Raw genomic sequence first — 12,355 nt, forward strand, 5'->3', positions numbered from 1 at the left:
GGGCGTCCAATACAATAGTAGATTACGCAACGATTGTGTAAAGAAAGTGTTAACAACACTAGTAGAAATTTCAGATCTACGAGTGTCGTTAAGACTATTTACACGAGTTGCGTACACTACTTTACCTACGACCGATTTTTAATTACTAACAATTACTACTCATAACTTCTAAGAGAGGTTATGTTTTCGTTTATAACCTCTCATTGCCACTGAGTGATGCAAGGACTCATTGGACCAACCATTAACCCTTTGAGTGCCTCCAGGGGGTGAAACAATTTTATTTGAGGTTTGCCAGGCCTACATGTGGTGTTGCTTCTAGGAATGCCGACCATTTTTCCACATAAATGCAGGTGTTTAGGAAAATCGTCATAAAATACTTATTTATTAACATTTTTGGCCTAAAATTTGTTTTGTTTTGTAGATTATTAGATTGTGCATTGTAAAATACTAATTTTAGTTGGGGTTTCATGAGTTAAAATAAAATATTTTCATGGACAAGACAGAAATATGGTGCAGTTTATTCTTATTTTCAAAGTTTGAGTTAAAATAACACAATTTAAAATTAATCATTGACATTCAATTTTACATTCATTTTAAAGAGCATTAAAAATTAAAGAGAAATCATGTATAACAAATGTATTTATTGTATATGTCCAAAAAATATGTAACATTTACTACAAAGAGGTCTCAAAAAATTCCAGGCCCTACCCAGCAAAACAACCTAAATCATGCTCTAGGACTTGTATTGTTACAGACAAAACTATTTTATGTTGATAATTCAAATTACTATTAGAATACTATTATAAGCCATGCACAAAATATACAAACGGTCAAAATAAAATCACATGCACCTATAGGCCTGACTTACCAAGTCCAGTTACCGGTACACTTTATGTGATTAGCCACAAACTATCAACAAATGCACGAATAAGTTGTGGTATTATAACTTTTTAAAGGTTTAAAATGTATTTTTCAACGATTCATGACTATCTATAACCAAACAAACATTTACTAGAACGTAAACAGTCGAAACAACAACACACGAACCAGCTGGGTAAAGCCGTCTACTATCGTGTAATGGTTTTTGTTGATTGGTAGACCACATTTCTCAGCTTCATTATACAGTAAAAGAGCAAAATAGTTGTTGCCGACCTCCTTCTGTCGCATTTGGAGTGATTTGCAGCTTAGTCCAGGCGCTAAACGGGTTGAGTATGCACTGAAATTCTGACAAAATTTGACTTTTGATTATTGTTGGGGACATCTAGTAGATGAAAAAAATCGATGATGTCGCATTTCTAGGGTGGTCACAACTCGGGGGGGAGGGGGGGAAGTTGCGCGGGTCATCGGTTTACGTTTCCGCGTCTAACTCACAAACGGTTAATGATAGAAAGATGAATTAAGCGTCTATCTACGCATAAATATATTGTCTTTTGAAAAGGTTATTACAACCTTTCTTCTATCTCTTATACTTTAGGCGCTAATCAACATTTATTGCAAAAAATAAAATTTAAAAATACTTTAAAATTAAATATTGGATATATTGCGCTTGTTTAGGGCATGTCACGAACTATTTATGGTTAGAAAAACTAACAAGTAGTACAACAACACCAAGTTTAAAGAAATCCGTGCAAAAACAACAGAGCTACGTTGATTTCAGTAAGAGTAAACGTGGAAAATTCGTAGTAGTACCGAGGCGCGCATGGACGGTACGCAGCCCACAGTCAATATAGGTTTGATGTTGTAAGTAACTATGGGAAAGCTGAATTTTTCTATGCTGTTAGACCACGTTGAGATTATCATTTTCCCGAAAGTCAACACTCCTCCCCCCTTGTGCTTTCCTCTAACCCCCTTTTTTAGATATATTTACAGCCTCTTAGCAATTAAGCTATAACTTTAAAACGGGTAAGGATAATAATGCAATATTTTATTAATCATTTCACGTTACGATAATCTACAAAAAGAATTATTAGATGAATAAATATTTTAAAAAATTATTATAGATTTCTGAAGAAGAAGAAGAAGAAAATGTGTTCATTGTAATAAAATATCAATACAGCGTTTTTTATTTAAATGCAAAGAACAATGGTCAAAGACCGTCTGTTTTGTGTTAGACACACTGATTTTAAAATATTTTAAAACAGTTTAAAAAAATTCCATGAATCACATACAATTATTCATAAAATAAACTGATTTCCACTACAGAACATACACAAATAGCACTACATACTAATAGATCAGATATCAATTGAATGAATAATAAAATTTAAATGTAGCCTACTGAGAATCTGAATTTTTCCTACAAACAGTTAATAATTCATAAAACAAACCTGTTACTTTTATAATTTACTTTGATAGATACTTAACAAATAATATTTTATAAATTTTTTAAATTACATAGATTTTTCCAATTTTTGTATTGATATCTCAATTCTTAAATTTAATAATTATACTCCATTATCAATTCCCACCCTTTACTCCACGCCTCTTTAAGATAATTTCCAAGTGCCCGCCAATCTTTGCCATTTAAAAATAAAAAAAAACTCATATTCATTTAAATATAACTTGTTAGACCAAAATTGACGTATCTTTTTTTAAATTGGACATTCTGCTATAAAAGGGTACACGTTTCATCCCGGTTGAGATTACATAGTGAACATAAATTTTATTTCCCATATAGAGTTAACTTTTTATTAGACGACCCCTTTTATTTGTAAAAAATGTTTTTAGGGATGGTTACGAATAAAAAATATATATCCACCATTTTCCAATATGGCCAACAACTTTGTTATTTCTTATGGAATACGCTGTATATTAGTATTCTTTTAGAATTTAGAAGCTATTTTTTTATTCGTGACATTTTTTCTCTAAACCTACCCCATTTAGGAGTTACAGCGTGTTATATCTAAAAGAAAGGCTTGTGGTGTACATTCGGCATCCTGTAGCTCATAAACGAGTAAGTTGAGAGAGAAAGTGCAAAGAATAAATAAGTCACATATAAGTCCTCGTTCAAAAAATATATAAAATACGTTAAAAAATACTGATTTTGTTGTTTTAAAAATGGCCACCATTTTCAAAAATGCTAGCTTACTTTGATATTGGAACAATTTATTTTATGGTTTTTTAAATGTAGACGTGATTTGAAAACTTGTTTATTATTTGTATTTCCGCTCTTAAACTTACTCGTTTATGAGCTACAGGATGCAGGATGTACTCACAAACCATTTCTTTTTCGATGTAACTCCTAAACAAGTAGCTTTAGAGAAAAATGTCAGGAATAAAAAGGTTTAAAAATTGTGCGTTTACATTCTAAAACAATCATAAAATACAGGGTATTCCATAGGACTAACAAAGTTGTCAGCCATATTGGAAAATTGCTAACATATTTTTAAAATTCGAAACCACTATAAAAACATCTTAAAATAAAGGGTAGTGTCCCATAAGAAGTTAACTCTATATCTCATAATAAAAAAGTTATCTATTGGTTCACTTTAGGTGAGACACCCTGTATAATAAAATGAGGCTCTGGCGTACAGCAGCAAATGCATGATATTCATTCATATGTATCCACTACAGTCTGTATATGTACTGAATGAGCTACATAACGTTAATATAATCTATATAAAGCGGCAAATTTAAATACAAAAACCATAATATACGTAATTTTTTTCATTGTTGCGGTGCACAAAAAAGCCAGAGTCCTGTAAAATCAATATACTGTACTATCTATAACCACTATATGCAAACAAACTGTTAATAGCTATGTATCATTTTAAAATGTAAACTATGCACCCCAAATTTTGTATCAAACATTTTGTTGTGCGACCTCGTATAAAAAATCTACAAAGAAAAGTTTCATACATTAATCCGTAAAAAATATGTTTTTATGTTTATGATATTTTTTAACTATGAATATTTAGGATACCATGGTAAATACACTTTTTGTAGAATATCGTAACGCCAAATGATTAATAAAAGATTGCGTTATTATCCTTACCCGTTTTAAAGTTATAGCTTAATTTCTAAGAGACTGTAAATTTATCTAAAAGGGGGGGGGTAGAAGAAAGCACAAAGGGGTAGGAGTGGGGACTTTTGGGAAAATGCTCATCTCAACATGGTCTAACAGCATAGAAAAATTCAGCTTTCCCATAGTTACTTACAACATCAAACCTATATTGACTGTGGGCTGCGTACCGTCCATGCGCGCCTCGGTACTACTACGAATTTTCCACGTTTACTCTTACTGAAATCAACGTAGCTGTTGTTTTTGCACGGATTTCTTTAAACTTGGTGTTGTTGTACTACTTGTTAGTTTTTCTAACCATAAATAGTTCGTGACATGCCCTAAACAAGCGCAATATATCCAATATTTCATTTTAAAGTATTTTTAAATTTTATTTTTTGCAATAAATGTTGATTAGCGCCTAAAGTATAAGAGATAGAAGAAAGGTTGTAATAACCTTTTTAAAAGACAATATATTTATGCGTAGATAGACGCTTAATTCATCTTTCTATCATTAACCGTTTGTGAGTTAGACGCGGAAACGTAAACCGATGACCCGCGCAACTTCCCCCCCTCCCCCCCGAGTTGTGACCACCCTAGAAATGCGACATCATCGATTTTTTTCATCTACTAGATGTCCCCAACAATAATCAAAAGTCAAATTTTGTCAGAATTTCAGTGCATACTCAACCCGTTTAGCGCCTGGACTAGCTAGCTTTATTGAAATGTGATACTGTATGAAATTATTTTCTGAGCGTCTCGCTCCGAGACACCGGCATTTCTCGCGCAACCTCGACCGTCTCGCTACGAGACTCTCGGCACTCAAGGTACGACAATGGTGCGTCTCGGAGTGAGATGCGGCGGCACTCAAAGTGTTAATTGCACCACTTAACAATTAAATTGGGTTAAACAGCTGATTAGTTGAAGTTTGAAGTATTACAATTTTACTTCTTTTCTCTCTATCTTTGAATCTCATTGGTCCTTTAATCGTATTGTTAAGTAAAACAATGCTGTTAAGCGAATCTTTTCAATTCTAAGAACTGAACTGAAACGACTAGTTCAAAACGGTCATAGGTAATATTACTAAACCAATAGTAGGATGCTTATACATTTGAAATGAGATAGGCAGAACTACTTACTAAGCTGATGGTTGAACCTTTCTACTTTGGTTAATGATAACTCACTTTTATGCATCGGTTGTGTTACTGAAGTAATTGTACAGTAGAACCTCTTTAATCCGAACTAATTGGGACGGGGTAGTTCGGATTACAGAACATATTGTTGCTAAAATGGAACGTAATTGCTACTGGAAAAGTGAAAACGTGCTTTATAAAGTAAAATACAGAGTTCATTTAATACAGTAGTAAAAATAATGAATAAATAGAACTGTAGTTGCAATAGAAACAATTACAGTGCGTATATCAATAAATACAGTATACAATAAAGAACTACTGTACCATGTACAGAGTACAGCAATGAGGCGTTCGGATTAGTGAAACGTTAGGATTACGGGGGTTTGGATTAAAGAGGTTCTACTGTAATATAATTTAATAAAAAGATAAGAAAGTATGGAACGTTTCCGTCTGACACCAATAGGCGTGTGCTGGTAGCAGAATTTAAATTACAGACATGTCCACCCCCTCGATGACTGTCCAGTTGTTACAGAAAAAGAGTCGTTGTGCTACCTGTTGTCGTAATATTTAAGTTTAAAAAGTGTGCTACAATTAAAAATCCTGCTGGTGTTTTGTAATACATGTTTTTTTTGCCCAGAGACTAAAAACCAACTGAAATTTAGCCTCAATTGTGTGAAGTTTACAGAAACATCGGAAAACAATTTTGATGTCCGGTGGTGTGTTCCAGTGATGTAAATTTTTTTCCCCATGACAATGTCCGACTTCACACGACAAATCATACACAAGATCTCCTTCATTCATTCGAATGGGAGATTTTCCCTTAACCACCCAACAGTCAAATGACCGATAAGAGTGATTTTCACTTGTTTCCCGAAATAAAGACTTGGTTAGCACAGCCCTTTGATGACGATGAAGAGTCAAACCTAACGACAACCACAACTGTGAATAGATAATACAAGTTATTTTTAGTTTATTGTTTTGGAAATTCAGCTTAGGACAAACAGAGTAAAATTTCCCACTCCAAAATTTCATAACAATAACTGCAAAAAAACAGGAGGAAACTGATAATATCACACATTGTTTGAGGTATTTTTAATTAACATAAACCATACCATAAGTGAATGTGTTTAAATTTTACAAGTATAACAATAATAATAATGACAAACTTTGAAAAGTAAATCAAGCATGAAAACATCACAAATTAATTGTTCCATGATATACATTGTACAAATATATATTTGTACTCAATATACATAAACCAGTACCATACTAATGACTCATTTAAGATATAAATACCTGAAAGATGGTTCCACTAAGAAGTGTAGAGTTTATTTGCTTTAGCATTTTGCCAAGCATCTTTGTTTTGCCGGAGTCAACATGGAATCTTGCAGATTCGTGGACTGCTTTGCTGACCGAGTGCTGATAGCAGTTCCAATGGTCCCTCAGGGTCATATGACTCATCAGCACTTCATCCAGTGTGACCAACATTACCAGGAGTTGCCCCGTGTGCTCTAGTACATCCTAACAAACACAGAATCTTGAATTATATCTATATCATACAATATATACTCCTTAATCCAGTCTCCAATAATCCGGACATCCAGAATATAGAGAAAAAAAGTGAGAGTAGCTGTACAATATTCATATCTTAAATGTATTCTAATTTCAACAGTTGGAGGATTATACTGAGAGGGAGGAAAATGACATTTCCAAGTAGATAAACAGTGACAGTGATTTCATGATGTTAGCCTCCAAATCTCTTTAGTTAATTAAAAATGGTTTAAATACCTTAACTGTCAGGTGATCCTTAGAGTAGTATTACACTACTGCAGTTTCAGCCCTCAGGGGGCTTTCTTCAGGTGTCAAAGGAGGTCAAAAGTTGTCATTCATACGAATTTGTCACATTTAAACTACAAGAACACAAATACGAATACGGACACGGACACGAACATAAAAAACGAATACACACGTAAGAGTGGGAGTTACATTTCCCATGGGTTGATTGGTGCAAGGAGCTAGCCTAGACGAGGAGCTAGCCTAGACTCGTCTGGGCTAGCTCCTTGCACGTGTCGTGCATCAATCAAACCATGGGAAATGTTTGTGACTCTTACGTGTGTATTCGTTTTTTATGTTCGTGTTCGTGTCCGTACTCGTATTTGTGTTCTCGTAGTTTAAATGTGACGAATTCTTATGAATGACAACTTTTGACCTCCTTTGACACCTGAAGAAAGCCCCCTGAGGGCTGAAACTGCAGTAGTGTAATACTACTCTAAGGATCACCTGACAGTTAAGGTATTTAAACCATTTTTAAGTGACAGTGACATCAGTAATCGAGTACTAAACAAAGACAAAATCATCTCATTGTGCCTTTCAAACCCAGATCAGCTGTGAAAATGAACACGACACAAGAGGAATTAGACCTTGCTCATGGCAAGGGCAGAACATAGCTGGAGGGGAAGATACCTACTTCGAGAAACCTGAGGTGCCCATCCCCCCCAAACCCTGAGGCGCAATCCCCCCCCCCCAAGCCAAATGAGTAGTTCCCCCCCCCCCAAGTTATGCTAATGTCTATTTAAACCTGCCCTCCCCCCACCAATTTATCTGAAAATTTTCCCTTTACCTCATAAAACGAGCATTTAAAGTATTTTGTAAACTTGAGGTACGACAAACAAACTTGCTGATAATCAAAATTAAATGTTTAATAGGAAACGTCATCTAACAATGCATCATTATATCTAACTAATGGACAAATTAGAAGTTTTTCAATTTACAATTCAGAATATGTATTTTCAGCCAACATAAGCTCAGTATTGCAATAGACAAAGTCTTCAAAACGTACAACAATATATTCGGTGAATTACTTTACTCCAACACAGTACTGTAACTGTACAATATATATTAGGTGGCGTTAATTTTTACAGGGCTTAAGAATTCAAAAAGCTTTAGGTGCATTAATAATACTTTGGCAAAAGGAATCTTGTTTAAAAATTATAGGGAGAGTCACGAAATAAGACAGACTTGTTGCTCGCCATTCCCAGGCTGCCTTCTACAAAAATCGCTGGGCAAAATACCTACCATTCCTTAATTGCCACCAGTACAAAAGGTTTTTGTGACGAAGTAATCTTATAATTCATTTCGATAGCCCCAGGATTGCCTTTTTGGACTAATAATGGTAGAAACGTCCGACAATCCATTTGTACACAAAACACAAAACGATAGCAAATAGGCCTATCAATTCACGCTTGTATTGCCGCGGGCAGCGGTAGGACTGGAAGTAAACTGAATCAGGTTATGACGGAAAGACGTGGTCTCTGGATTGTCGTCTGTGTTATCAAAAGCTGATATTGGACTAATTTTAGTGACTGAGGAGAGTGTTGAAAATATAATGGGTTTCATAATTGAGTTTTCCATTCAAAATTATTGACAATAATAGCCAATTGATATGCTGGATATAAGATGGTCTAGAAATTATACAGTACGAAAGGAAATTTATTAATTACTTTGAGGAGTTTGAAATATATAAATACATAAATATTTTCAACACTCCTCTCAGTCACTACAATAGTCTAATAATATCAGCTGTTGAAAACGCAGACGACAATCCAGAAACCACATCGGTCCGTCATAACCTGAACCTGATTCAGTTCAGTTTCCTTGATTTCAGTACTTCACTCCCAGTCCTGCCGACGGCAATGTACACGCTTGAATTGATAGGCCTATCTGTAATCGTTTCGTGTTTTGTGTCAAATGTTTGTAACTTTCTGACGACACCTCCAGAAGTGGATCTCTTGTAAATCCTGACGATGGTGGAGTTAAAGAACCACCAAAACATTTGTAGCAAGTAAAATTTGACACTGGTATATTAAGGATTGTCTGACAAGGTGCGTTTTTAAAATTCTTAGAAACAATCTTCATATTACGAACGGCAAAATGTTGGTGTTGATAGTGGGCTACTTAGAAACGCTTTTTAGGCCTGCTTATACAAAATTATACATTCATTATGACAGCTAACAAAAAATATCCCCCCCAAAATCCCGTCAAAAACAGTCCCCCCCCCAAAAATTCCTGTGGCGCAAACGCGCCACAGTACCCCCCTCTGGGCACCCCTGCGAGAAACAATCACGAACTACTGACCTTGAAGTGCCTACATGATCACACTGCAAAATGGCGTCATTCATTGCTTAAACAATCAAAAATATTTTTAAAAAATATTATAGTTTTCTTACACTTCTTGCCCCCCCCCCCCCCCTGCAGACCATTATTGTACATTGGTCAAGTAAACTCGGTCTATCAGTCGACAAACAGTACTGTGAAATTGTGTCAAGTCAAGTCCAACAATAAATTTGTTCTTGATAAAGATGTTTTAATATTTATTATTATCCAACCAGTCAAGTGACAATCAATCTTTGTTTAAATACGTTGTATCATAAAAATACTGTATGCTATACTATATTTACTACTTCATCACCGTAACGGAGGTGATAAAAAATTAAAAATGGCTTAAAAGAATAGACAATTATGGTTATTATTGATATACCAAATATCATTACTTTTCTAAAATTGTAAAAAATATATTACACCGTTCCGGGACTTTTCAATCACACTGTATACAATAAACTATATCACTTCAAAACGGTTAAATTTGACTGTTGCAAATTTAACTTTTCACATCACCTTCTATAAGTCCAAAGTATGACATACTTATCATACTTACCAGAGTCGCAGCCGACCTAACCAGAAATGTACACGCATTATCACGACGTGTAAATAATATTCGTAATCTGTGTTTGTAACTGTGTTAAATGTATTCAGTGTCTTTATTTTATGAATGACGAATCTACCAAGAGGATCAACCTGATGATGTGGCTGTCGCCAAGAAACATGTAGTATCGTATCAACAACATTAATGGATATTGTAAGGTAATCTAAATATTTTATATTAATGATTAGTCAATATGTCAATATTTTAAAGACAAATTTGATGAAACACACTAATCTTAAGTACTGTATATTGGCTCTACACATTGGTTTATGATAAATGGATATGTAATCAAACATTACAGTAAAGCTAGATTAGCCATGATCGTTTAAACTGCCATCTCTATAATTACCTGACACTAGCTTCTTACAGATTTGGCTATAAATTTGTTAGATGCCGCTGCTATGTGTTATGGTCTACTAGGTAACCACTAGTTACAGGAGGTAAATTTACTTGACAAAAATTGTCGCAGGTTTAACAACCTTGATTTTGCAAAATATATTTAATTCCCTTCTCTCAACACTTGTTTTTGATGTTGTTGTTTAATATAGTGTACTTATTAACTTATGTTTACATATCACCAAAATCATATTAACAAACTAGGCTATAAGAAAATTTTAGTCACGGATTTATCAGGGGATTTTCATTATCCCTGTAATCTCTTATCCATCCAAATCCTGGCAACGACACTTTTAGTATATCTTACTAAGTTACAAACGAGCTATAAAAATCCTACAAAGCTGCCTATAACAGCCATTTATCTAAAGAAGAATGTTGTTCGATCAAAACTAACTTGCATATGAAGGTCAGCTGGTGTAAGGGATTTTGAGTTTTCTTTTGCAAGAGCATAGAACGCTATGAGCTGCAAAACTAGTTGGTTGACCACTTGGTAGCATCTTTTCACAAAACTCATCAGATCTTGGAGTACAGGCAGGAGTTTACTTATCATCAGCTGAGGTTGTCCCTCCAGAGCGTTTGTATCCACTGAAACGAAATCATAAATGTACAGTAGTCCCTATTATCTTAAATAAAGTGGCTGCGGAAAAATCGGATAACATGGAAAACAATAAAAGCCGTTGTAAACATGTTAAACATCATAAAACTACAAGGCCCAACATTTCTTTGTTGTCAAATATATTTGAGGGTTTAGGTTTGTCTTATATTAAAATGACTAGGCCTACATTTTTCACTTCTGAATTCATCATCACACTAAGTTAATATAACAAAAATAAGAATATTCCCGCTGTAACAGTAAAATATAAGATAAAGTGATGCTCGTCTACTCATTGAATGAACAATTCCCAAGTATCAATGAGCTTTATTTTTTTATAAATAAAATATCTCAAACTATACGGCAGTTAGGATTTTTGTTGTAAGCCTCCGCTCGGTGAAGTAACTTAAAACTTTCATATTTTAAATTATATTTCACTTAGGCCCTGAAGGTTCCTATATTAAACATTAAAAATTGTATTAAGATAAGATTGATCAAAGACTTGACTTACTTACAGTACCATTTATTTTTCTTCAGGTCAAGTTTTCTTTATTCTTATATAATTTATTAGTTATTGAGGCCCATGAGGTTATTTGCCCCATGAGAACACATGCCCCAAACAGGTTTTAACACAGGGTAAGTGTACCCTAACTCCCCAAAATTGACTTTTTAGGGCTATAACAATGTTACTGTATTTTTGAATTCCCCTTAAAAAATTAAGTAAGATCACCAAATTTTTTGATAGTTATCCTTGTACTTCAATTTTTAGTAATGTTTTTTTTTAATTTTCCGAGGTGCACTTGCGTTTTGAGTAGAAATGTAAGAGGTTTTTAAACACGCCTAAGCTCATAGAAATAGTAACAAGAGAATTTTATAGTGATCATAATTTAAAAGGGCATAGTTTGAAGTATCTTAGGCCAAGTTTTCATATTTTTTATAAATAAACAAATTTATTATTAGCTGGAAGTACACTTGCCCCGGGCGTACACTTGCCCCACATGACCTTATCTTCAGCAGTCGTATAGACATGACTATCGTCTCTCACGGTAATGGAAACTCATCATCGTTTTCCGCGATTATGGCAAAATCTTCAATATCTTCCTTGGTCTTCATCATCGTCTCCCGTGGTCACGGAAACAATGTAAACTATTTCTGCGATTTCGGAAAAATCGTCAATGTCTTCCTCGGTCTTATAGACATCATTTTCGTCGCCCGTGGTCAAGGATCATCATAACCGTCCTCCTCAATCGTGGCAAAAGCGTGAATTTTTCGATCACGAAATCTTCGCAGACATGTTCTGGGATCACAAAAGCAAACAATTGGCTCAACTCTGCCTATTTGTTCGTAAAATGCACAAGTTCGATGGTAATCAGATTATCCGAATGTAGTACAATCTCAATTGATTTGGATGATTGGAGTTCTACTGAAACATCATGATACATAACCTAAAAACTAACTGAAGAAAAACTATA

The 12,355-nt window shown here is 34.4% G+C and overlaps 1 protein-coding gene across 1 annotated transcript in view; it reads right to left on the reverse strand.

The window, feature by feature from the left end:
- Positions 1-12,355, reverse strand: part of LOC128998660 (WASH complex subunit 4-like) — a 45,795-nt gene that overhangs the window by 24,512 nt on the left and 8,928 nt on the right. Inside the window, exons 4-5 of the mRNA XM_054424887.1 lie at positions 10,686-10,876; positions 6,430-6,654 (exon numbers count right to left, since the gene is read on the reverse strand). Of these exons, the coding sequence (XP_054280862.1) occupies positions 6,430-6,654; positions 10,686-10,876 (416 nt within the window). The remainder of the gene's footprint in view (positions 1-6,429; positions 6,655-10,685; positions 10,877-12,355) is intronic.

Source organism: Macrosteles quadrilineatus, unplaced genomic scaffold, assembly GCF_028750875.1.
Source record: "Macrosteles quadrilineatus isolate MER2022 unplaced genomic scaffold, UCM_ALF_1.0 Scaffold_7__1_contigs__length_78375512, whole genome shotgun sequence".
Taxonomy (NCBI): domain Eukaryota; kingdom Metazoa; phylum Arthropoda; class Insecta; order Hemiptera; family Cicadellidae; genus Macrosteles; species Macrosteles quadrilineatus.